Source organism: Amblyomma mixtum, chromosome 10, assembly GCF_055824585.1.
Source record: "Amblyomma mixtum isolate Tamu chromosome 10, ASM5582458v1, whole genome shotgun sequence".
In the NCBI taxonomy this organism is placed as follows: Eukaryota; Metazoa; Arthropoda; class Arachnida; order Ixodida; family Ixodidae; genus Amblyomma; species Amblyomma mixtum.
In genome coordinates this window covers 65808674-65835750 of record NC_143021.1, presented here as the reverse complement: position 1 = coordinate 65835750, position 27077 = coordinate 65808674, and the positions used below count along the sequence as shown (strand labels likewise).

General features: G+C 45.3%; 1 protein-coding gene and 1 long non-coding RNA gene across 5 annotated transcripts in view; both read right to left on the bottom strand.

Moving 5' to 3' along the window:
* Positions 1-25642, bottom strand: part of LOC149325993 (cytochrome P450 3A29-like) — a 228896-nt gene extending 203254 nt beyond the window's left edge. For all 3 annotated transcript variants that reach the window (XM_089564082.1, XM_089564083.1, XM_089564081.1), the window contains exon 1: positions 25481-25642. Coding sequence is in view for 2 of the 3 variants with exons in the window: in XM_089564083.1 (XP_089420209.1) it covers positions 25481-25589 (109 nt within the window). In the remaining variant the exon portion in view is untranslated. The remainder of the gene's footprint in view (positions 1-25480) is intronic.
* LOC149325994 (uncharacterized) lies at positions 3597-18115 on the bottom strand. 2 transcript variants are annotated; one of them, XR_016286079.1, is made up of 3 exons: positions 17456-18115; positions 16690-16780; positions 3597-4048 (listed from the first exon to the last, which is right to left on the bottom strand). It is a non-coding gene; the product is annotated as an uncharacterized LOC149325994 (long non-coding RNA). The 2 variants fall into 2 exon arrangements; XR_016286080.1 differs by lacking the exon at positions 3597-4048 and adding an exon at positions 11143-11194.
* Positions 25643-27077: the final 1435 nt, after the last annotated feature.

The window sequence follows — 27077 nt, the reverse complement described above, 5'->3', positions numbered from 1 at the left end:
ACGTATTTTCTCTTTCCACATTTCCACTGCTGCGTCGAGGCATACACGCCGGCGACTTACGAGGAAAGTAATGGCGCCGTGTTCTGAGCGCACCTGTGGCGCCATCTGGTCTCAAACAGAAGAACTGCGCGCTGTAAACAGTCTATACATGAGCCCGACAACCGGTTCTCGGCCCGACAGCCCCCTTAAAGGGCCACTGACCAGGGTCCGGACATTTTTGAAAAACAAGCCCACTGCATAGATGAGGCATCGAAGATAACCTCTGCAAAATACTAGAGCCATGCGCGCCCCGAAAAGCTGCGAAAATTCAAATCAAAGCCCGTTCGTTCTTTCCTTCCTTCAAAAACGGGCCCCGCCCACTACTCTGCACCCCGCTGACGTCAAGGGTGGCTACTTTCGCTAAAGGCACTCCATTGGTGCATCGTTCTGACTGACGGGAGAAGGTTGGGCGTAGCCTTGGCGTCGCGTCGTCTGCACAAGGCTTTCGCAGCGCCTTCTGTTCTGGCTCATGCCTCCAAACCCGCATGAAGGAAAAAAAAAAAAAACTGCTGAGGGAGCGTGCGGCGACAGCCTTGAACCCTTGCCATAAAAAGTAAAAAATAGTAAAACTGAGGGAGTTGGTTCGCCCCCCCCCTCCCCCCCCGCCGTGATCACGTCACGAGAAGCTCTGCGTGCGCGCTCCCTTCTCAGTTTCTTTTCTTCTATGCGAGCCCCCCAAAACAAGGTTTTAATTAGTAGTGCAGCAGAGCCTTTCCCTCGCTCGTCCACTTGAGCGCTCCGCATAGACACCGCTTATCCTCCATGCATCTTGCGTACGCCCTGACTCCAATGAACGACATGGGCTTCGGAGCGGAGAAAAGACACAAACACACAGAACACAAACACACATGAAGAAAAGCAAACGGGCGGTTGCCGGGTCCGCACTTCGCCGTGTGTTTCGAACAGAAACGACTTCCGCCCATCCGCTCGTGAAACGGTGGGGAGGCCTAAAAAAAAAATGAAAAGGTGGCTCGCTAACTGGGAATGACAAACAGATGTATGAAAGGGTGCGCTCGCTAACAAGTCTAGGTGGTCGAGCCGATCGCGCCTCTCGATCGTTCAGTGTGCGGAGAAAATGCGACGACGCTGTTTCAGCCCCAGCAGCAAAAACCAAGAAAAGAATTCTATTGAAGGCGGGGCCATGACGTACCCTGTGACGCACTCCACAGACACCACGCCTCCGGCTTACGTCGGAGAAGGAAGGGGTGATTTTGCCTTGCCGAGCCTACTCGACGAGGAGCGGGAGAGAAGAATTTCGAGGAGGGAATGGAAGGAGAGGAGGCTCGCTGAAAGAGAGGTAGAGAGTGTCTGCTGAGCTGGGGTGGTCCGTGGCCCTTTAACCCGACTTTTGTCGGGCTCATGTAAACGCCCAGACTGACTCTTGTCTGGAAACCCGAGGAGGCGAGCCAAATTTAGGGCTGCTCTCCAGAACAGCATCCACGTGCTGCAGGAACTTTGGCGCCGTTTAGGAACGTTACACAGTAAAAAAAAAAATGCATCCTTAAAGGTGCAGGGCTCATGACTGCACCCTTTCACACCATTTTTTTCCTATTTTTTTTAAAGGGTGCGCTGAGCATGTTAGCACCTTTAATACACCCATGCACCCTTCAAACGTGCACGGGTGCATGGCTGTTGTAGCTCCTTCGGGTGAAAGGGTGCGCGGGTGTTCATTGACTTGTCGAACAACATTCCAGAAGTTCAATCAGAGATGTTTTTAGAACGATGTGAGCTATTCGGGTTTTCTATTAAGTGACAGCTGCAGCCTTGATGCGAGCAGCTATGAATGCGATTTCCGCTCCCGTAATGTGATAACTGAATTATTTTAGCTGAAGTGCTGAGCATCACTAACTCCAGATAGGGGCTCGTTGAAATAACATAAATAAACTTGGAGAAAGTATGCTCGTTAATGCAAGTAAGTATTGCGCGCAGCGGGGGTATCTTCTGCCGCCACCGGAGGCATGTGGTTGTTTTTTTATTCTGCTTTTCTAATCAATTAGCTTTAAGTGATAACATATTCAGTAATATTATAAATCGAACAACAGCACAAAATAAATACATTAAAAAATCCCTCGTTTCCCTTGGTTTCTGTGGCTGTTGGCTTCTCTCCTATTTATAACGAGCCCCTCATCCCCCCTTTCTTGTTTGCTTAATTGCTTAGCGAGGGTCTCGGTTCTGGCAGCCTTGACGCCATAGGAAGCACAAGAGGGTTCTCACACAGCTTCCACTCTTGCCGTTCGATGATGTTCTACGTCACATCAGCGGTAACTCAGGACGTGCTACGTCCGCCGCTTAAGAGCGTGGGTGGCGCTGGTGAACACTCCCAAGGTTAGGTTATTTGTAAACATAAATACCCCCGTAAGCAGAAGAATTGACAGCCGTCGCCGTAGCTCAGTTAATAAAGAAAAAAAAGTCGCCGTAGCTCAGCGGTAGAGCACCGCACGCGTAATTCGGAGGTCGTGGGTTCGGATCCCACCGGCGGCATGTGGTTGTTTTTTCTTCTGCTTTTCTAATCAATTAGCTTTAAGCGATAACATATTTAGTAATATTATAAATCGAACAACAGCACAAAATAAATAAATTAAAAAATCCCTCGTTTCCCTTGGTTTCTGTGGCTGTTGGCTTCTCTCCTTTATATGACTGAAGACAGTTAAGCTCATACCTGTTTATGTTCCTTTGGCAAAAATATGTGGCACATTATAGCATCGTGTTACTGTGCGAGCGGGTTTGCTGAAAGTTCGCAAGCCCTTTTTCTTTCTTTTTTTTCCAAAAATATATTCATCCAACTAACGCCGTGAACATCATGCAGACATCACAAATGTGACTCCAGAGCAAGGAGGTGCAGAAACAGTGCGAAAGCTATATATGTGTATTGTAATTACAGCTGGAGATGCCGTAACCGTAGTGCAAAGTTAGACAGGCCGTCGGCAGCTCTTCGTAGGGAAATGTTTGGGTTCCCTTCAAGGGTGCACCCGAAAAAAATATTGATCAGCGCCTTTTAAAGCAGTAAAAACCTATGAAACTCTAAAGTAGTCCGAAAAAGGGCGCAACTCTAACGATCCCATCCTTGCTATGGGTTCGACAAGCATACCTTGCACCCTTTTGGGTAGTAGGAGAAAAGGGCGCGACTGTAACGATCCCACACTGTAAAAAATAAAACACCTCTAAAGAAGTTTCCAGGTGTCTATAACTCGCACCCTTGCACCCGGCCCAGAAGGGTGTTTTGTGATTTCAATACACCTTTAACGTGGGGTGTTTCATGAAAGAACCAACCCGAAAATGATACAACTTGACCCAGAGGTGTTGAGGTGTATCACACGCTATTACCACCGAGCCACAGGAGTTTTATGCTTGTTACACCCCTACACCCTTCAGGAAAAAGCATGCCATGGGTTCATAATTTGTTCCCACTTTTATTACTTTTCTTAAGCGTTCTTTAAATTTACCATTATAATGCCTACGTATTGCAATATACCTGTACTACTGGAGCTCTTCATAGCAGTAAACAGGCTGTATGCACCTAAGAAAAACGTTTATTGACAAAACTCACAAAACTACAGAAATGTTGAATGTTTTTATTAGAACAAAACACATCCATAAAACAATGCACAAGAAGCTTCTCCAATGAATTCCTCACTGCCATCCAAAGAACTTAAAATTTTAAGGTACAACAGCCCCATACCTGCTGTTATTGGGTTTATGGTGCTGCAAGAATAAGGTTCCATTGCACTTACTCTACCTCCTAATTTTTCAGAGCAAACAGAATGAAAAATTCATGCCTGTGCAGCCTTCTATACCAGCCTGAAGAAGGCTTGGACTGTGACGCTAACTCCCAGGAAAAACCAAAAAAGCAAACTTAAGGCAGCTTATGCTGAACACCCATATTCCTGACATTATGGCAGTTGTGGAGTGAGCCGCAGTGGTAAGCCTGCTGAGTAGTCATCCTCCCTCCACGAACAGGTTCTCAGTCACCTCAGGATTGTCTTCGGTGAACAGCATACATGGTGTGAGTCTGCATTTCAGACAAAAACAGTAAAATATTTCATATCAGTTTACACTGCTCGATGGTCCTTATAAATGCCAACATATTGCTCACTAACAATGTGTTTTATAATGCATGCTAACGCTAACAGAAAGAAGAAAATCTGTCCAAGTGGCAAGCAGGCGCCAGCTGTTATTTTTTGAACCATTCCAAAGAGTTCACTGTGGTTTAGAAAAAGTAGCTCTAAACGGCATTATATAAACAATGTTTTAGCTAAAAAGCTAGATGTTATGAAATGGAATGAAGGTGGTCAGGCCATGCAATTAATTCTGCACGAACTGCTACAAGCTAGTGCAAACCACTGGCCTGCCTGGCGGGTAAACTGATTATAAAAGGCACAAAACACCATGACAACAAAGGCGAAAATAGAGCACTTCAAAATGCTTTACAATAAACCGAACGACAAGTAATGTGCAACATTCACTGTAACAGAAAGCACAGTATCTGATCAGTCAGCAATACGACCCCTTCTATGAGAGTGGTCGGGTGCAACTAACGCAAAGCATGCATTCATTATTACACCAAGCAAGTGACATCTTGAAAGGCAGGCAACAGTGCTAAGTTAACATATCTCCCATGTCCGCAGCCAGTAAACTCAACAATCCATCAAGAAAAATTTGCACAAGGCCACTAAACTACTACATGAAAAGGAGCTCGGCCAGTTGGTGCATGAATCTTTGCAAAACCACACAGGATAACAGGACACAGACAAGACAGGTGCAGCGATAACTTCGGAATTCATTGTTTAGTTTGCAATGAATACAGGAACCATCATCCAAAATACAAAGAAGGAAAGTCATGGAATCGTCATTTTGTCAAATCTGTTGTGATTATTTATCCAGGTAGTTGATTTCTTTTTCGTTAAAGTTAGTGATGATGTGCTTAAACAGGTTGAACAATTCTTATGTACTATGCATGTCTCTTACATTTCCTCAGAATTTTACATTGTCGAAAGTGTGATATACACTCACAGTCCGATACGTGTCTTGGTAGCTTGCTACCATATCCTTTCTCAGTATTCCGACATGTTGCATTAGATAAATGTTAACATGCTGGCCTTATTTCCCAACACAGGACGCTCCGCGTGACGGAGGGATCTTGTAAACTAAGCCACTGTCGCATGCCATGAATTTGTCTCTGTGCTTCGTCTTATGCTGGGCTGTTTTTGAAGCACCTTTGCTCGGAGCATTGCATACTACGTTCAGCTACTTTCTGTGAAAAAGCAAATGAAGCCACTGCAAAGAACTTCCACAAGCTGCAAACGAACGTCAAGCCAACAACTTGACCAAACTGGGGCTGGTTGTGAAAAAGAGTTAGGGCCTATGCCTGAATGCCTTCTTTATGGCAAGAACGCAATGATAACTGGCCTTTCAGAGTAATTGTCTCTGAACAAGGATCGTGGCAGCAACCCTTAGGGCAGTATCTGCAAGAATTGCTCTCCTTGCTCACCGTGGAAGACCTTTTCCTGGTAAAGAAGCCAGAAGTGTCCGCATTCCTCTTGAACAGCCGTCTAGAAGGAGTGTCTTCTCATTGTCATCAAGGACTAACATTACACGCTGCCACATACCACCTTGTTTGAGACGGTAAGAGAAGGCGTTGATTCAATGGGAGCAGCACGATTCCAGAACCAATGCAGAATTAATGCTGATAGATTCCTCGAGCTGCTAACCATCTATTATTTTAGTTTGATGACCTGCACACACAGTGGCAAGGAGTATGCACCAGTTCCTGTGTTGCACTAATTCTCATTGTCCTGCTGGCCTGTCAAGATAGCCAACTATTAAAAAGCTTTGCATGACACCAATTTGATAATGACCTTCGAATTCTTGGATGACTTCCAAGTAATCCACAAGCTTCATAAACAAGGGCAACACAACGGCATTGTTCACATATTCAAGACCTTCTCCGAAGTCCTTGCTGGAGGTACAGCTTCTCGATCTATGGCTGCACATCAGAGAGGCCCATATGTGCTGGTGTTATGTTCCACAGTCGAAAAAAAGACTGTTGCTAATGGCGCACTAAAAAATGTCTCAAACAGATTGTGTACTGACTGTCGGCAGGAAAGCGTTGAGGCCGAACTAACATAGTTACCTTAAACTAGTTTCCCGGATGACCTCGTCTGCAGCCTTCGCTTGAAGATAATGAAAGAAATTTGATGATCCACCCCAACGAGGCTTCAGAAAGAAGAATGGAAGTTAGCTGTGACGGCATATGTGCATGGTATCAGCCACGCGCAAGAGAAAGTGGTCAGGCGAGCTGGTGTGAACTTACTAAACAAGGTGCCTAAGTCACTGTCGCATGCTGCGGATTTGACAGCCTTCTTTTATACCAGGCTGTCTTTGAAGCACCCTAGCTGGGCATGTTGCATACTAAGTTCACACCAGCCTGCCTGACCACTTTCTTTAGTGCGTGGCTGATACCATGCACCTATGACCTTAATCACCGTGTTGCCCACTACCCTACTGGCTTCCACGTACTCCTCTGGCTCCCTGCACACCATGTGGGCCTGGGTGAGAAGCTGCTGCCTCGTTGCGTGGTTCCTTACCGCGTCTTCTCTTCAGGCAACTGAGCAATGTGACCTATGAAATCACGTCCCTGCACTCCCGCACTCTTCTCCCGGCCCCCTCCACAAAGCTCGTGCACGTCACCTGTCTTAAGCCCTACCATTCACACCACCTTAGGGCGCCCAAGGGCTGTGCTTCCTTCCGCGAGGCGGAGGGGGTAGTGCTACAGTGCAAGTCGCAAGGCGAAGAGGACGTTGTTTTGACACTGGACAGTTGATGACATCAGAGACGCTGCAGCTAGCGCTCGGGGTGACTTGGTTTGGGGTGCCTTCTGAGTGCAACCTGTCGCGCCTGCTGCTGAGCTAAATCACATAATAATATGTTATGGCAGCTACGTTCCGTTCTTTCTGAAGCCTTTTAGAGGTAGATAGGCAAATTTCTTTAAACTGAAGCCAAGGCTGCAGATGAGGTCATCTGGGAAATCAGCTTCAGGTAGCCATGTCAGGTGGGCCTCAAGGCATTCTTGCTGACGGTCAATACACGAGCTATTTAGGATATTTTGCAGTGCGCCAGTAGCAACAGCCTTTTTTTCGACTCTGGAACGCCAGCACATATGGGTCTCTACAAAGTACAGCCATAGATCGGGAAGCTGTACCCCCAGTGGCATTTCTTTGGTCAGCTCAAAGTTAGCAAGAACTTCGGAGAAGGTCTTGAAGATGTCAACAATGACTTTGTGTTACCCTTGGTAATGAAGCTTGTGGATTACTAAGAAGTCGTCCACAAATCGGAAGGTCGTTATCAAACTGGTGCCATGCACAGCTTTTTAATAGTTGGCTATTTTGACAGGCTAGCAGCACAATGAGAATTAGTGCAACGCTGGAACTGGTGCATACTCCCTGCCACTGTATGCACACATCATTAAACTTTACATAGGTAGAACGGAAGTAGATGGTTAGCAACTCGAGGAATCTATCCGCATTAATTCTGCACAGGTTCTGGAATTGTACTGCTCCCATTGAATTAATACCTTCTCTTATCGTCTCAAACAAGGCAGCATTTAGCAGCGTGCAATGCAAGTCCTTGATCAGAATGAGATGACAATTCTTCTGTACAGCTGTTCGAGAGGAATGGGGACACTTCTGGCTTCTTTACCAGGAAGAGGTCTCCCACGGTGAACAAGGAGAGCAATTCTTACTGCCCTAAGGGTTGCTGCCTTGATCCTTGTTCAGCGACAATTCCTCCGAAAGGTCAGTTATTGTTGCGTGTTTTTGCAATAGCGAAGGCATTCAGGCATAGGCCATCACTTTTCTTCATAGCCAGCACTAATTTGGACAAGTTGTTGGCTTGACGCAAGTTTTTAGGTTTCGTTCTTCACTGTTTGGCGCTTGACCTTCTTTTGCAGCTTGCGGAAGTTCTTTGCGATGGATTCATTTGCTTTTTTGCAGAAAGTAGCTGAACGTAGTATGCAACGCGCCCAGCAAAGGTGCTTCAAAAACAGCCCAACACAAGATGAAGCACCGAAACAAATTCACAGCATGCGACTGTGGCTTAGTTTACGAGATCCCTCTCTCATGCGGGCGTCGTATGTTGGGAAATAAGGTCAGCGTGTCAACATTTGTCTAATAGAACAAGTCGGCAATACTGAGACAGGATATAGTAGCAAACTAGCAAGACATGTGCCGAACTGTGAGTGCACTCCACACTTTCGATGATGTAAAATTCTTAGGAAATATAATTAACAGCTCATGCCGAGATATAAGAGACGTGCATGACACTTAAGAATTGTTTAACCTATGGAAGCACATCATCACTAACACCAACGAAAAAAGCAGTTGACTATCTGGATAAATAATCCCGACAGATGTGACCAAATGATGATTCCATGACTTCCCTTCTTTTGTATCTTGGATGATATTTCCTGTATTTATAGTGAGCAAAGCAATAAATTCCTCAATTGTTAGTCAGCGCAGTACCTGTGTCTTCCTGTCAGTGCCCTGTTACCCTGCACGCTGCTTTGCCTAGACTAATATACTATCACACATTAAGAGATGAAGTCTACATCTGGAAAAAGACCACAAGGGGTTCCAAGCTGTTTCCTTTCTGGTTCGCGTTCCCTTTCTTGGAGGCATACATGCACTACGTAGTGAACAAAAGTACAAAGTAGATAAATAGAATTGATCATCTTGCAAATATCACTACTGTAAAATGGTGTTAAGAAATGGCCACATTCATCCTTAGGACAGATCTGCATTTCATCTGTCACTACATATGAAACATGAAACTACCAAGCAGCCAGGTGAATGAATACATTTTTCCCAGAAATTTACCAAAGGTACACACAGTGATACCATTCCAGTGGATCAGTTGAGTGTGCTGCTCAGGAGCAGCAATATTCATATGGGGTGAACGCTAGCAGCATAAAATATTGGCAACGCAATACAAGTTTGCATACAAGATGCGAAATAAATGGCATGATATGGAACCATTCCAATTATGCAAGCAGAAAAAATTGCATTCAACCTACACTCCAATATTAATCGAGCTACAAAAATAATATAAAGGCTTCTTCAAATCAGCGCACAGTTGGCATTTATATGCCATTGGGTCATTCCATGCCAATGTTCCAGGCTTAGCACTGAATCTTCGATTTCTTTAAAAAAATTCATGGCTTATTGCATTACTTAGGCAAACATTATCCCAGCTTGTTTTAGGCGGAGTAATTTTTTCCCGTCGTGGCCGCCATCTCATGTTTGAAAGTGATAGCCAAACGTAACCATGCAAAAAAATTTGTAAAAAGAAACATTCTTACGCAGGACTATGAAGTTTCTGTTATATAAATTTAAGGTATTACATATCCAATGCAGTAAATTGAACTTATTTTGTTTTAAATAAAACATGTAATAAGTACAAAATATAAAAATTTGAAATCTTTTATCAAATTTTATGTTCTCACAGTAGTTATTCTATTTTCTAAGCTGTCGAGAAGGCAAAGGCGATAAAAATGATTGAGAGAGCAAAACACGTAAGGCAAGCCAGCGAAAGCATTCTAAAGTCGAGAAAATTTGCTTTTTGTGACATATTCAGTAGTCTACTACATAATGAGGTGATCTTAATTAAATTATGAAAGATAGAAAGTTAAACAGTACTATTTAATGGCATTTATTTGCAGCTCTTTTTTTGTTTTAAGCGAGAAAACAACCTTAAAAGTTGAGTCCCTGCGTTCAATATCGACACTGCTCAGTGCTTCCTTTTCACTCCAGCACACTTTGCCACCAGCTGTAAATTACACAAAACCAGCACTCCGCTGCCCGAATACAATGGTGTGCTGGTCTTCGATGCCACCAGCTTCAGTAATAAAGAAACCTGCTGAAGGATAGAATTACAAAAAGTAAAAATGAAGTGGCCACATGGCAGGACGGCTCTCGTTCCTCGACACAAACAGTACTCAGCCGGGAAACACTTTAACGGCATTGGTGGAAGTGTGAGGCCCCCTGCAGCAACAGAAAGCATTCAGAGGCCACAGAAAGGTCAAATACTGATCCTCTATAAGCTGTTTACATGGGCGGAGAAAACCATTAAGAGTGTCGTAGCCCTCTGGGTGCTCCAACAAATGATTCAAGAAAATAAAGGTGAACTGATTAGGCAGTTTACAAAAGTGCTACCATTAAAAGGAATACGCATTTTTCACCACATCAAGCCTTTATCTTTCTCTCAATGGTGCATGCTGGACTTAAGTCATGCTCAAGTTTAAACTGACAAAATTTGAGCGAATATGCCAGCAGACTTCTCAAAACCAAAATATGAGGAGCATCCACATAGAGCACCGTGCAGCAAAGCTTTGTGTCTTCTTGATGCCGGCTCTAGCATGCACCGCAGTGTCGAGCAAGCAGCCAGCAATGCTGGGGTTGAAGGTAGAGACTCAAATTGCGAAATTATTTTCTCGCCTAAAACGAAAATTGCTCCAATTAAAATTTTAGAAATGTCACAGCCATTAGAAAGTAAATGAGGCCAACCTCACTGTGCAACTGGTGGCTGAATATGCCTCAAAAATAGAATTTTTTTCAGCTGACTGACATGCCTCGCGTTTTTTTCATCTCTGAAACACTTTTATTCCATCCTTTGCCTTTTGGATAACCCAGAAAAATGGTTTAAATGACTTATGAGAACATAAATTGATATCAATTTCCAATATTTTTGTACCTTCTTTCATGTTTTATACATGAGTCCAATTTATTGGATATGAAAGCACATCCTTTATTTACATGAAAAAGTTTCAGTCATGCGTAAAGCGTTTATTTTTAACATGTTTTTTTGCAAGACTTAGCTTTGCTATTGCTTGTAAACATAGGATGGTGGCCACGACATGAAACTTCTTTTTCTCTGCCAAGAACATGCTGGAAAAATCTTTGTCATGGTAATAAAATAAGCCATGATTTTTTTGTTTCTTTAAGAAATCAAGTGTAGTCGAGTGCAAAAGTCTGGATAAGGTGGCGTGGAATCACCTTATTCAGTATTGCACAGCAACAAAATACACAGCCTACTTATCACCAGGCATATAGCAGCTTCCATATAGGTCAATATATTGGCTGGACTTTAAGAGGCTTCTGTAACACTAGAAAAATTACAATTGCAAGTTACAAAGACGACACCAATCTGAATCTTTACATTGTACAGATGTATAACCCTGACACTGAGAACTCCCACTCCCCTACTTAGATGGTGGCATTGTTCCTGCCAGTCTACCTAATATAGTCCCCGCAATATCATAATGAGTCGAGCATTTTGCCTTCTGTGGACGTGAGCAGCAAAGGAGACTTAATGCTGGTGATAACAAACATAAGCATCCGAAGAGTTTGGTAAGCTTGCAAAATTTAAGCTTGTTCGGTTCCAAAAAGATGCAATAGCAATCTGAATGGTCATTCATTCAAACCATGCGAATGCAATTGGTAAAATGGCTTCACAATGTAAAAAGTTACTTTCTTGAACTAGTCGGTACATGTTCGTCAGCATGAAGGGCACAGCATGGCAGTAATGGGATGAAAGAACTAGACAGACTCGGCGCTGACTGACGATCTAAAGATCGCCACAAAATAAACAAGTGAAAAAAGGGCACAACCAACATTTTTTTTGCAACAGTTTGCCTGCTTGCAAAACATGTGGCACTGCATTAAAGATTGTCTGCAAAGGGCAAAAATGCTGGCGAATAAAAACAAAAAAAAGTGTTTAAAAATGTAGAAAAACCATTACTCTGTCGTCTAAACTGCTGAGGTAGCCTAGTTCTTTGCATGTGAGCACAACAGTAGGTTTGCTGATGCATTTGTCTTGCTCCTGACGTATCAAACGCATCAACAAATCTCCCGCGTGTGCTGGTCCTTATGTAAGTGTACAGTATGGTTGGCTGAAAGCACAGGCGCAGTTTACACACGACTGCCAATATATGACCATATTGCTTTCGGGAGGTGGTTTTAAGGAGCTCTTGTGTTCGCTCAGACAGTCGTTTAGGCATCTCCTGTTTGACTGATACAGCCCGTTCCGCGGGATAGCTCACTTCTGTGCGCCACATTTTTGGGGCACTTGTACATAAGAGAATTCTTGGTTCTTTTCGCATTCTGCAGGTGCCAACCCTTCACAGTTGACACTCTTGCAGAGACGTTGCAATTTGCTTCGAGCTGAGAATACTACTCGCGCACCGGCCCTAGCTCCTATTCTTTTCAAGTTGTGAGACACGTGTGAGACGAGATTGTTGTTGATGCGTTTGATCCATCAGGAGCAAGACAAGTGTGTCAGAAAACATTCTGTTGTGCTCACACGAAAAGAACAATACTTGGGGACAGCTTTCTGTGGCTATGCAGTGGAAGCTATGAGGGCAAGGATTTTACAAGCGTGCCTCTTATCACACCGTCACGAGGGACAGAGATAGGTGTTTAAGCTGGCGGTGCGTGCTCGTACCTTCCACTGCATAGCCACAGAAAGCTGTCCCAGACTATAGGCTACCTTAGCAGCTTAGAAGGCAGAATAGTGATTTTTTCAACATTTTTTATTCTTTTGTTTTTATTCGCCAATGTTTGTTTTGCTTTATGTAGTCGATCTTTGATGCAGTGATACGTGTCGGTAGTGCTCGTTTTTCATCTATTTATTGCCCATGCTCTGCGCAGTTGAAATAATTGTGATGCCAGCTACTGCTACCTCAAAAAAAAAAGAACAGTGGGGTTATGAGCGACACAGTTAGCTATTCTGCTTTAACATAGACCGGACTGGCATAAGTGACTGTACAGGAAATAGAAGATGTATTAAATCCAAAAAGCCATTCAGCTTGCTCTTGCCTACATCTGTAAGTGTGCTCTTGGTGCCAGATGTCTCACAAACTAACCCTCTAGGCTTTCTATGCCACCGTTATCAATGAGAGAGAGAGAGAGACTCTTTAATGAAGAGCAGAGAATTTAGCCGGCGCTTAAAAATCGCTGGCATGCTACTCTGCATAGGGAGGGGAATTTGGGAGATAAAGACAGAAGGAGAGCAGAGTGGAAGAGGTAAAAAAAAACGAAGATAAAATGCGGCCATGAAATGGGTACTAAGGATGCAATGGCGAGAATTGATGTAACCTATGGGGTGATGGAGTGCATAGTCCGTCAAATGGGCTGACGAAGTTCACTGCATGAAGAATGCATGAAGGTGACGTGCAAGTGAGTTTAAAGCTTATCAAGATGTCCAATGTCTTTTAAATATGTGAATAGAAAAGTCATTGCAAGTCTCTGTTGCCTAAGGCAGGCTAAGGGACCTAAAACTTTGTCCATTGTAAGGGGCACTGAGCAGAGCTTCTGCATGCAATGTTCATAGTACGCACGCTCGTTGGCATATGCAGGGCACTCAAGCAAGATATGCTCCACAGTTTCTATCGCGGCACAGTTGTCACAGTGCGGACTGTCCACTTGTCTAAAACGGTATCGTAAGCCGTTTGTATATGCAGCATTAAGACGAAGTCGATGATAAAGTGTTTCCAGATGTCGAGGAATTCTGGGTGAGAGTCTTGATCTAAGATGTGGGTCGATTAAGTGAAGAAATTGGTACTGATATGTCGGCAAACTCCAAAGCCGATACATTTCTTCGGAAGCAAAACTTTTGGCCACCTGGGACGCATCAGATTTCGTAAAAAAAGTTCTAATGTATCTCCGATGTTGGTGGCCCTTACGGGCCGCTTCATCTGCTTTTTCATTAGCCTGAATGCCACAGTGAGCAGGTACCCACTGAAATGTTATGCAGTGGCCTGCGGCAATAGCTAAATGATGTAGATATCCGATGTCCAGGGAAACTGGCTGGTGATTCGTTTTCTTCAGCAGGTTGGCCAGGATCTGAAGAGATGCTTTCGAATCGGTGAAGATAACCCAACGGTCGGCGGTTCGGCGCAGGATGTAAGAAACAGCTTCCTTAATGCCGTGAAGCTCAGCTGTCGTAGAGGATGTCCTCCGCTGCAGCCGGTAAGAAAGGGCATGGCCTATTGAGGGCACATAAAGGCCACATGAAGAGGTTTCTTTAGTAGTTGAACCATCGGTGAAGATATGGGTGTGCTGCCTATATTCCTCCGTTAAGTAGGCGAGAGTAGTTTGCAGAAGAGCTGCCTGTGGCATGCGGCTCTTTGCATTCACACCTGGAACAAACTTCTTCACCTTTAGAGGAGAGAGTGTCCATGGAGGAAAGGTCAGAGGTAGTAGTTTCTGTGGCTGATTAATAGTAGGGATGGGCAGGAGCTGCACTGCCTGGCCAAAGCTAGAGTTGCTGTGAGTTAGGTGGACACGGTGCAGGAAGTGCTTCTTCCCTTGAAGAACATGGCGGAGATGGGTACGCATAGTTTCCTGGGCGGCAATCACCTCTAGTGGGAGACATCCTGCCTCCGCTACTGTTCCTGATGCAGAGGAGCCCTTTGGGAGGCCAAGGAATATTCGCAGGCAGTTGTTCCGTGCGGCAACGAGAGACTTATTGCTTGATGTAGATAATCTTTGAAACACTGGTAGACAGTAGCGCAAGGTTCCTTCAACGTAGGCTTTTTCAAGCAGAAGCATTGATCGGCAGTTGCTACCCCACCTTGTTCCCGCCATGAACCTAAACACTTGCGATGCTGCAGTGATCCTCGCGCGGAGTTTTTTGATCTGAGGTGTCCATGACAGATTATAGTCGATTACAACACCCAGGAATCGCTGAGATTGTACATATGGTAGCGATCGTCCGCCTAGGAGCAGCGGATATCGGGTCATCGTTTTTCTTGTAAACGCCATAGCAACACTATTTTCTGGTGAGAGACGAAGACCTCTGGAAGCCAGGTACATCGAAATGTGCAATAGCGCTCTCTGTAGACGTTGCTGGGTGATATAGCGCGAACGTGATGCGGTCCAGATGCAGATATCATCAGCATAAATTGTTATACGGACCCCTCGCGGAAGGTTTCTTCTTATGTGTATAAGGGCAATATTGAACAGGAGAGGGCTGAGCACCGCTCCCTGTGGTACGCCCCTCTCTACTGCGTGAAAGCGTGTTGGACCGTTTGGAGTGGTCATAAAAATTTGCCGTTCTTTCAAATAATGCCCAATCCATTTGTATAGCTTTCCTCCAAGGCCAAGACTGGCAAAGGCGGCGAGTATTGCATGGTGAAAGACAGAGTCAAAGGCGGCCTTGATGTCTAGGAAAACGGCTGTCGGGATGTACCCAGCATGAAGGTACTCCTCAATTGATGAGACGAGGGAGATGATATTGTCAGTCGCAGACCTGTTTTGACGGAACCCGTTCATTTCTTGGGGGAACTCATTTCGGCTTTCTAGGAACCAAGTTATGCGTTTGCAGATCGTGCGCTCCATGAGCTTACCTACGCAGCTCAGTAGGGCAATGGGCCGGAATGATGCGTAGCTTGTTGGCTGCTTACAGGGTTTCAAAACAGGCACAATTTTCGCCAGCTTCCATTCCGTGGGGACCTCACCAGTCATCCAGGAAGAATTGTAATACTCCAGGAGTCGAAGACGGGAGGTGTGGGGTAGCTTTGCAATGGCTTCATAGGTCACTTCATCATGACCCGGAGACGTGTCTCAGAAGAATACTGCAGGCTACTGTCGGCAGGGTCAGGGCATTCGACACTCTCCGCAAATGGTCAATCAGGCATCCCAAAGGCGGCAGTGCCAGCGTTAGACCTGCCTTTCACAATGGAAGAACTATACACCGTCATCAATGGCTTTTAGTTGATTCTAGCTGCAGCTAACTAACTTGAATGCTGATGCTACAGTAAGGGTCTAGGTTTTTTTTTAATTATCACTCTTGTTTGTCTGAGTATTCATACCTGCTTCTGCATTGGGCTTCTGACTGGCTTATTTAAATGAGTGTACCTGCATTATATTTGTCATACTGAGACCCTTACATATGCCCACATATATTTAGTTACAAAAGCAGGTCTTAAAGTTAGCACCCAGTGAGCAGGGGTTCTGTTTTAGCACATGATTTTATTTTGAAGCACTTTTTGCAACAACCCATTTTCCATTATCAAGAACTGATAACGACAATGTTTAGAAATTCCCAACTTCATGACACACAAATAAAGATGCACCAAGAAGCTCTAGTTTTTGTCCTAATCCCATTCACATCATACAAAACAAACCCATCCACACATTTGGCACTTCATTTGCAGTCTCTTGGAATCCACTCCGTTGGTCCTCAAGTGTAACGGAGAGGATTCCAAGAGAAGGCAAACGTAGCAGTGGGCGGCAGGAAGTTAGGTGGGTGGATTAGGTGAAGACATTATGCGGTAGCACACTTTTTATCACCAAATGCTAGTGCCAAGTTCGCAGGGATATGGTAGCCGCAGCTGGAAAAGGCGGTCCTTTGCTCTGCAGTGGGTGTAATCAGGATGATGATGATGATTAGAAAACTACGTTCAACAACACTCAAACTGGTTTGCAATAACCCTAATCTGACAACGAACTAGCAAGGATGTACAAATAAATGAGGGCATGGTAAGGCTATGTACCCGTTTTCATGAAGCAGCTTGATGAAGGAAAGAAGGGAAAATGGCCCAAAAGAGAACCAAGCATACAACATAAAAAGAAGCTTGCAGCAAGAACTAAAACGCACCTTTGCTTCCATACTGCTCATGAATATTGCCCAGCGGCAACAAGGTGCAAGCTGTGGCTGTGGACTCCCATGTGGATGTAGATGTTTCCCCCTGCAGACATCCATTTAATACCATCACGATTACAGACCGCCAAAATTCAGAAATTATGTCACTATGGCCAAACAATGAAGCTTTTAAAAACTTGAAAAAGCAAGCTAAATATACCTAGCTGGTACAGCACAGGATTCTTTTATCTGGATGACGTTGTGAAAACAATTAAAAACCAAAATAGATAGCAGCGTCAACAAATTTATGCAAAAACCTGGTCTGATGCAAAAACGACCAGCGGTCAGCGCCTGCAGCACACAAAATTGAAAGCTTATCTCAGACGTCCCGCTGACGCAACGCATTTTACGCAGATATACAGAATAGACCTTACGCACGGGCGGAAAAATTACCATGTGCAGATAAACCGTAGGACAACGAATTTGACAAAATAGCGTTAAACGGCTTTAAATTTGACAGAACACACATACTAGAGCTCTTAAGTAGCATGAGGCAGTACTTTGCAACATTCGTTTCGTCAGAACAAGAACAGCTCTGAGTAGAATGATTCTCGGCGAACTCTGTTCAGTGCTGCTTCTCTTCCTGGATACACGGAAAGAGCTGCCTGTCTGCAGATCTCGGCACTTTGGTAATAGAAGCGGCAAGCCTTGAGGCCGCTCTTCCGTAAAATATGCTTTGAATAATGCAAACCAGCATGCATGAAGACATAGGATTGCTTACCATTCGAGGCAGGTGCGTAGCCGTGCCGAGCTGAAGTACGTCTCCAAACCCCCGCAACGCTCGTGTTTTTCATTAACGCCGACTTCAGGACAACGTTTCTACATTACAAATGCATTGTGGTGCATAAACACGCTCACATTATAACTTCGCCCTTGCTTCCTGATATCAAACCTTTAAAACGTGAGCGAGCGTCGGCCTTTCTGCCAATCTACAACAAAGAAACGCATTCGGCAGAGCCTCCAAAGGCTGCTTCTGTTCCGATACGTGAGATACGAGTACATGGACAGCAGTGAACGAACCTACGCACTACTCCGGTTATATATGCACAAAAACACTTCAGTTCAATGCGGTACCTCGGAAAATGCGGTCGAAAACGCAGTTCACGTCAACCACTGAAGCCCGCACACCACGACGCCGCGGCCACACCACGTGACACACAACAGGCGGGAACATGGAGGAAAGAAAGAAAGGCGGGAATAAATCAACAAAGTCCCGAAGGTACCGATGGCCGCCTAGCGGCGGAAATGCAGTTTCAGTTTCAGTTTTGAATTCAGTTTATTGGGCTTTTTACAGTGCGTACGTAAGCTAGAATGTATTTGCAGCACCGGAACAGCATACGCAACGATTGCCAACAGTTACCAGCTACGGAAAATGCGAAGTGATTAAATTAGATATATTTCTTCGGATTCAAAAGTTACCATGAATTGGCCCTCTTGCCGTTTTTTTCTTTTACGTTCACTCCAGCGGCTGCAATTCGGTAGTGGCAAAATATATATTAAAAAAGTGTAGCCTATATCGTCGTCGAAAGTGGAGGAAGCATGAAATGTATGGCAGGCAGGTCGTAACACATTTTAGGACGGCGGCCTCACCGTCAAGCGACACCTTCGAAGCGCCGCACAGGGATGGTGCCAGGGCATTCGTGGTGAGGTAGCTCAGAGAGGTAGAAGATGGGCGGGAGGGCGCTAGGTTATGATGGATAGGCATAATGCCCCTAGGCCTGTGGCATTGCTCTTCATAAAATTAAATTAATCAACAAAACGCAGCGGTGATTGAGAGGAACACAGAAGGCCGAATGCGTACTGCAAGGTCTGATCGCGACAGATGTTTCTGCGGTTAAGTAGACCTTCGGCTCCCTTGGCGCTCTCATGGGCCCGCACAGCGTGCTTCCACTCGCGGCGCGCCTGTTACAAGATCAGCGGGAGGATGGAAATGTTCGCTTAAAGGGCCACTGACCAGGGTCCGGACATTTTTGAAAAACAAGCCCACTGCATAGATGAGGCATCGAAGATAACCTCTGCAAAATACTAGAGCCATGCGCGCCCCGAAAAGCTGCGAAAATTCAAATCAAAGCCCGTTCGTTCTTTCCTTCCTTCAAAAACGGGCCCGGCCCACTACTCTGCACCCCGCTGACGTCAAGGGGGGCTACTTTCGCTAAAGGCACTCCATTGGTGCATCGTTCTGACTGACGGGAGAAGGTTGGGCGTAGCCTTGGCGTCGCGTCGTCTGCACAACGCTTTCCGCAGCGCCTTCTGTTCTGGCTCATGCCTACAAACCCGCATGAAGGAACAAAAAAAAAAAAAACTGCGGAGGGAGCGTGCGGCGACAGCCTTGAACCCTAGCCGTAAAAAGTAAAAAAACAGTAAAACTGAGGGAGTTGGCTCCCCCCCCCCCCCCCCCCCCCCCCGCCGTGATCCCGTCACGAGACGCTCTGCGTGCGCGCTCCCTTCTCAGTTTCTTTTCTTCTATGCGAGCCCCCCAAAACAAGGTTTTAATTAGTAGTGCAGCAGAGCCTTTCCCTCGCTCGCCCACTTTACCGCTCCGCACACATACCGCTTATCTTTCGTGCATCTTGCGTACGCCTTGACTCCAATGAATGACATATGCTTTGGAGCGGAGAAAAGACACAAACACACAGAACACAAACACGCATGGAGAAAAGCAAACGGGCGGTTGCCGGGTCCGCGCTTCGCCGTGTGTTTCGAACACAACCGACTTCCGCCCCTCCGCTCGTGAAACGGTGGGGAGGCCTAAAAGAAAATGAAAAGGTGGCTCGTTAACTGGGAATGACAAACAGATGTATGAAAGGATGCGCTCGCTAACAAGTCTAGGTGGTCGAGCCGATCGCGCCTCTCGATCGTTCAGTGTGCGGAGAAAATGCAAAAACCAAGAAAAGAATTCTATTGAAGGCGGGGCCATGACGTCGCCCTGTGACCTCCTCCGGCTCCGGCTCCGCCTCCGGCTTACACCGGAGAAGGAAGGGGTGATTTTGCCTTGCCGAGCCTACTCGACGAGGAGCGGGAGAGAAAAATTTCGAGGAGGGAATGGAAGGAGAGGAGGCTCGCTCAAAGTGAGGTAGAGAGTGTCTGCTGGCTGCGGGTGGGCAGGGGGCCTTTATGTCCTGTGCGCTGCTGTGCGTAGACGATGTTCGCTAGTTTGTCCAGAACGGAAACCGGAAGCACTAAATGCCTAAATTGTCCGTGTGTTGTGCGAATGTCAGTGCTCGTTCAAGGACCCACGATTGCCGAAAATAGTATGTAGTCCTCCACTACGGTGTCTCCGATAGCTCAGGTGTAGCTTTCAGACATTAAACGCCGTATACCACAGCATTTTTTTGTAATGGGTTTGCACAGGTACCTACTGCTACTCGTTCAGTTTTTGTTCTCCTCCCTTTGATCTTTGAGCTTCTCAAGCTCTTCTGGGAACCTAATTAACTTCATGTCTCCATAGTTACCTTTCTTCCAGTTGACACAGAGGTTGCTTCAAGAAATTGCTAATTTGGGTCTTGTTGTTTGTGCGTAGTTTCGTGTGTAAAGTAGAATGATTTCGCGTAGACAGTACTCCGTTTGAAACATATACAGGATGTTTCATGTAACTTGAACCAAGGATTTTAAAAAAGCGGTACACCGCAGCCAGCTGAAACCAACGATGCACTGTTCGCCATTATGTGGCGCTCCTCAGAATATTTTTTTATTGCGCTTAATTTGTTAATTAACTCAGATGAATTATGCAAATTTTCAAATATTCACTTTAGTGTCAAGACCGTTACGTTAGGTTGTAGAGCAGATTTATAAACAACCAATCCAGTTCATTGTAGCATCGTATCTCATACGGGGTCCTTTTTTCCGGCATCTAAAAAAAGCCCGCGCGTCAGCACTTTCTGCAGCGGCGCGGCGGCCGTTCACTTCGCCACGGTCAGCAGGCACGCTGCGTTTGCTCGAAACGCCGTTGAGAGCGCTGCAATTTGGTAGCGCACGAGCGTAGTCACATGGTATTTTTTCATATTTCGCGGGCTTTCTTTAGATGCCGGAAAAAATGACCCCGTATGAGATACCATGCTACAATAAACTGGATTGGTTTTTTATAAACCTGCTCTACAACCTAGCGTAACGGTCTTGGCACTAAAATGAATATTTGAAAATTTGCATAATTAATCTTAGTTAATTAACTAATTAAGCGCAATAAAAAATATTCCGAGGAGTGCCACATGATGGTGAACAATGTATCGTTGGTTTTAGCGGGCTGCAGTTAACCACTTTTTTTAAATACTTGATTCAAGTTACGTGGAACACCCTGTATTATCGCAAGACATTAACGTAATGATTTTTCTATTCACTGCGATGCAGTCGTAACAGCTTCACCTTGATATGGATTCAGTACAGGAGCACGTTATTATCAGAACAAGCAATGAGCACCCACATTCGTGGCATAGATATTATTCCAGCAATTTTTATTGGCATTTGTAATAAAATCAATAACTTTTTTTTTCAGCTGCGAGTGAACCAATATTTTTCTCGCCACTGCATGTATGTTCTCGGCTGCGAAAGATGTAAACCATGCCTCAAAGTGCAATCCTCAAAAGCGCATACTATCGCCCCCGTCAGAGCGTTTGTACTGCCTTCATAATTAGTTAAGTTGGGATCGCCATGTGGAATGTTGCCGTAACAATCGCGTCGATGCATCAGTGAAACGTGGATAAAATTCCGAAAACGCATGTTGCTGCTTCACACGTGCACGTGTTGTTGTCACAGGAACCACGCCAACATATTTTATCCCATAAAACACACGAGCTACAGCTATATTTTGTTTTTTACATTTCCTTTCCCCAATTAGTCCGGCATGCATAACTGAGGTGAAGCCAGCTTTACATTTTTTAAAGGAACACCCTTGCCTGCACTGGGGGGTATTTTGGCCATATGCACCCGCCCCTAAAATGCTAGGTTGCAGGACGGGTGCAGGACGGGTGCACGAGTAACAGAAACTCCTATTTTGTCGGGTGCGAGGGTGTGTTAGTCAGTATGTTCCCTTTAAAGGTGTGAAATTTTTTACAGTGCACCCTCACTATTTGTGCGACGAGCATACATTGCATCGTTTTGGGAGGGTGCAAGGGTGTGAGTTATAGACACGGAAATGCACTCTTAAGGATGCAAATGTTTTTTGCAGTGTCATTTCGCAAGGAGGCCCTAGTTCTCTTCTCTACCGCAGCGGTGGCCTAGCCATCTGAGCATCCGCCTCGCATGCGAAAGGTGCGGGACTCGATCCCCAGTGCCGTCGGGTACCCACCAATGATACATACAATGGGTGCGTGTTTTCCCCTGGCCTGGTGCTCGGCTTAATCAGGGTGAAATGCTTGGGAGATGGGTCTTAGACCCCACCTTGAGTAGAAGAAAAATACATTGTGCCATGGCGCTCATTGACTGCAGTTACCCTTGCGCCATAAAAATTCGTCATCGTCAGTTTCTTGGTAGCCTCCGTCTCAGGTCGTTCCAGTACCATTCGGTAAGCTGACCCACAAAACGGCGGTGTTCTTGCAGATATTAGGCTGCAAGGCAGTGACACGAGCGTCAGTGCACCGTCTTTGCTACTCACGAACGAGGAATTTAATTTGCCAAGCAGAAGTGTGCGCGTGTAAGCTTGTTAGGCAAAATAGCGGTATTTTGTTGTTTGCCAGAGCTTGAACTATTATCCATTCTTCGCCGACTCACCACATCTGTGTTAGTTTTTTTAGCGCGTCTGATTCGCATGTGTGTTTTGGTTACCTATGGTGGTCGTCCGCAGATTAAACCTCAGTTGTTAGTCCAGCGTTTTCCTGTGTTCTTCTCCTGGTGTTCTCGTACCTTCGCTGGTAAAGTTATGCCTGGTAGAAGAGATAGTTGTCAATTTTAATGCAAACTTCTGTGCAACAGCGTGTAGGGAAGTTTGCTAAGCCTGCGATTTACTTGCATCAAATCTTTATCGCGTGGATCCCAATTAACTTTTACTAAGGATCGAGATGCTGATGCAAACAACATGCCATTAAGTGATTTTTTGAAAAAAAAAATACAATCATATTTGACAGACTAGAAGATTTTGTTTGCTCGATGCCTAGTGCAGGTTAAATATTTATTGATTTTTGCCCATGAACTTATAAATCATCATTACGCTTTCGAATATGCATTTCCCATCCAAAAATAGTCTTATTTGCTAGTGTGGGCTGAATTAACAGCAGCAGAAAGGTGTAAATCGTGAGACCTGCAGGATACCAAGTCAGTAGGGTACCTTTGCAGACTGTGTTAGCACGCATCCTTTGTGAGGGGCATAGCCAAGAGGGGGTGTTTCGGTACAAGAGACCCCCAAAATCTTCGAAACACTGCATCCGCCTCTCCTTTCGACCTTTTTTCGTTCATGCTATTTACATATCGCACTGATATATTAAAAAGTAAAAACAAAAAAAGTGTCGGTTTGTTGACAAAAATGGATGCTGTTCGAAAAACCAGATGGCGCACTTAAACTGAAGGGTAATATTGTGAATAGCCCCGATATTCGTACAACTGTTTTTTTTTGTGAGACAATAAATGTTCTTTACGAATAAAGTCGTCGGAGCCCTGTGTGCACTCGTATTTTTGTTTATATATTACAGTGAACGAACCAGCTAAACCTTCGGCTTCATTAAAACAGAAAACTGACTAGGATATTGCTTGGGCGCAGGCTGTGTTTATTTTGTCACCAGCGGCGTAAAACACCCTCAGAAAAAATATTCCTGGCTATGCCACTGGCCCGCCCGCAGCCACTTGTTTCGACGCTCACTGTCTCTGGAAAAGCACTGGCTTTGGGGCTGCTAGTGTTATCTGCCCGGCACAAATGCACACAGTAATGGCCTGGCAATACCGTACTTATTCAGCGGCCCTGTCCATCCTGTCCAATCACTCTTTCTAGAGGTTCACTGGTCCAATGCCCTGTCTCGTTCAGCGTGCAGCGAAGATATGAGGTTCCGACAAATCTTATCTGACTAAGAAAACAACGGGCTTTTGAGAAGACCAACGTATAGAGAGAGGGATTCATAAAGAGCGGACACTCCCATAGGGCCCAGCTGCCCAATTGACTGTAGCGCACCAAGCGGCTGGGTGAAATACTTCCGGTTTCGGTTTTAGGCGCGCACAGTTTGAATGCCAGCATGGCGCATTATTATTGTTATCTATTGACTTTCGGTCCAGAAAACTGAAAAACTACATTCCGGACGCTCGTGACCGGACATCAACGCAGCTGCGCCACGGCTTTCGTCAAACACTTCCGATCCAGATAAGACACCAGGTGCTTTGTGAAATGAACGTTTATTTTGCTCCATACAAACCCAAAACCGATACAATAGACATCACCATTCAGCACATCGCTAAGCTCGTTCAGCGTTTCTTGTGCGTCCACTGTCACTGCAACACTGCAACACAGCAGTGGTTGTCGCTACCACCGGGCATCGTCAGATGAAAGATGTAAGTTACGAGCAGGTGTCATTCTGACACACCTTACCCAAAAAGTGTAGGAACAGATAAAACGCGCGAAAGTGGCGAAATTACGAACAAGGAAAACATGCTTTTATGAACCTCGCATGGGATTATTTATTTATTTATTTATACAAGTACCTGCAGCGCCCAGGGGCATTATAGCAGGGGGGACAATAACAGTAAACATATACATAAAATGAGCATGTCACATACATTGAAAATAAATAATAAGGCACAAAATAAACAATAAAAATAAAACAATAAGGATATGCGCCACACAAAGTGCTGCAGCATATCTCCCAATGATTTACAAGCATTCCTCCATTCCACAACGTTATTATCTGCCCCTCAAAAGCTGTAAGTCCCATTCCAACAGCCAGCTGTGCGTTTCATTCGACTAATGTTTGCCACCGTAACGGCTACAACACAGACTCCCAACCAGTTGCTCTCAGTATGTTGAAATACTGAGAACAAATGCGCGGATGCAATTTCCATGTCTTCAGAGGCATAGAAGACATATTTCGGCGTACCAGCTCCTTGTTTTCATACAGATTTACGTTTTCCCTGGTTTTTAGAATAGCGCACTCCCGTGTTGTCCCTACGAGGGTGCAATACGCGTTTTCACTGGAACAGACGACGGAGTATTTGTCGCACAAGTTTCTATTTTTGAGGTTTTCTTGCGTTACTTTTTTCCAGGCAGTCTCGAATATTACAGCGAAAGCTTTTTGTGCGTCATCGTTGTCGACAGAGGTGTCACGCTTTTTCTAGTCAGACAAGAAAAAAAAATCTTTGTGTATGATGGGATTTTAACCACCATCCTCCCGTTCCGCAGCCGAGCGTGCTAACGGCTACGCTACTTCCTGGCAACGCATGTGTAGTTCTCCTTGTCTAGGACGCTACAGAGTGTTTGCAGAAAGGCGTCGAATCGTACGGATGCCTCCCAAACGCCCTCCAAGTGTCTCCAGCATTTGAGATTCACAAACAATTGCGTACTTAATTAACATCTTGACCACACATCAGTGACACAAGCAGCAATACCGCGCTAAAGGCTTTCGCCTCACCCCACTTTAGGTGAACAAAGTGCCCCCCTTATTTTCTTGTCTCATTGTACAACCTGTTGAACCTAGCGTCGAATGCTGACTCCAGCACAGTAAGCGCGTAGGTTCATTGAGCCGGAAAAATAAAGGCGCATGTAGTCAAAGCAACTTTTACTCCCAAAAGCACATTAACTTCTAGACGTATATCAAGATAAAATAATTTTAGTACTTACAAATAATATCTTGCAGGCCAGGGTACGAACCGCGTCGGGGCTCTCCTAACATATGGGATGTGGCTTTTCGCTCGCACAGACTATGAACAGTGCCAGCTCGAGTGTGCATGCATTTTCGTCGCTCTGGTTGTGTGGTTGGGCGCCGCCGTGCCAGCCAAGGCAAGACCCGTCGAGTCAAAGATATGTTATCGTGAAGCATCGCGCTTTCCAAGTGGAGTGGCAAGGGAGACGATGGTAGGAGAGAGTTGGCTGGAGGGGAGAGAGTCATTATCCTTTACACAGGTTTTGTGGTCCCGAGAAAAGACGTCGAGCTGAAAGGCGGAGAAAGGGAGATCGTGGGAGGATGCATGAACGGCTAAGCGCGCAGCTGCGCGCGAGGAAAAACAGCTTCGAGAAAGTGACTAAAATCAAAAAGAAAAAAAAAATAGCTATGGCTTAGCTTAGGTTAAGCCTGGATATCAGCGAAAATCTTCGGTGAGCGTCATAAGAGGAAGCCGAGCGCGCGCCGATGCACACTCGATAAACACGCGCAGAGCGCGCGAATGACGGCGAAGGGCGACCGGCGGAGCCGCGCTCGCGGGCGGCTCCGCCGACCACCTGCGCCTCTCCAGTGACGTGACGCGGCGAACTCGAGCACGCAAAGATGTGGCTAAAATTGATCACGGCGCATGCCAGACCCGGTGTTGAATAGCCGAGTGAAGTTTTTCGCATCAAAAATAGCGCTTCGCGGGGTGGGGGGTTAGCGATGGTGTTGGGTTAGCGCGTTACTGGCAAATAGCGCGGCAGGGAGAAGAAGTGGCGAGATATTGGACTTGAAAGAGAGAAAAGACAGGGCCAAAACATGTGAAAAGGGTTTGGAATTTTTGGAGAATGAGTCACAGGCAGTACAGAAGGCAATATCTATAAGAAACAAGTGGATGGGAAGGAAGGAAGCGTCAAAGTATTGTTACAAAGCCGCACCAAAGCATCATGTTCGGCGCCCGAAAACTTTGAAGCGAAGAACGTGGAGCTTCGAGATGGATTTCTCCAAACCGACTTCAGACACTCGCGTACTTTGCGGGGCCGTGTGATGTGGCTTCTGTTAGTTCAAGATGGCTTAAAATGTTACCACAAAATAAAAATATAGAGCAATAAAATATTATGCAAGCAGAATGCGCTCTCTTTCATAGTTTCATGTACCGTACATGTGCTAAACAAGCTGGGTTAACATGCGTCTAACACAGTTGTCAGTCGATTTATTCGCTGGTCGTTGAAGAATACTCAAATTCTTTGTTGGTGTGGAAGTTTCACGCAAAAAAAGGAAAAAACAGACATAAGCATGTTGAATTGTGGTTCGCAACTACTTCCGATGGTTTTCATCAATAAAAGTGATGTTCGAAAGCAAAAAAAAAAAAAACTTGCGAATAATTATGCAAAGACGTGAGCAAGAGCTATATAGCCCCCGATGCAAATTACGCAATACGAGATAAAATGAGCAAAAACAACGATTTACAACACTACGATTTGCACAGAAGGAAGGAAAAGCAAATCACGAAACACGGGAAAGGCGCGATCACAGGGCACGACGTAGGGAAGCGCAGGAATCTCTTAGTGCGTG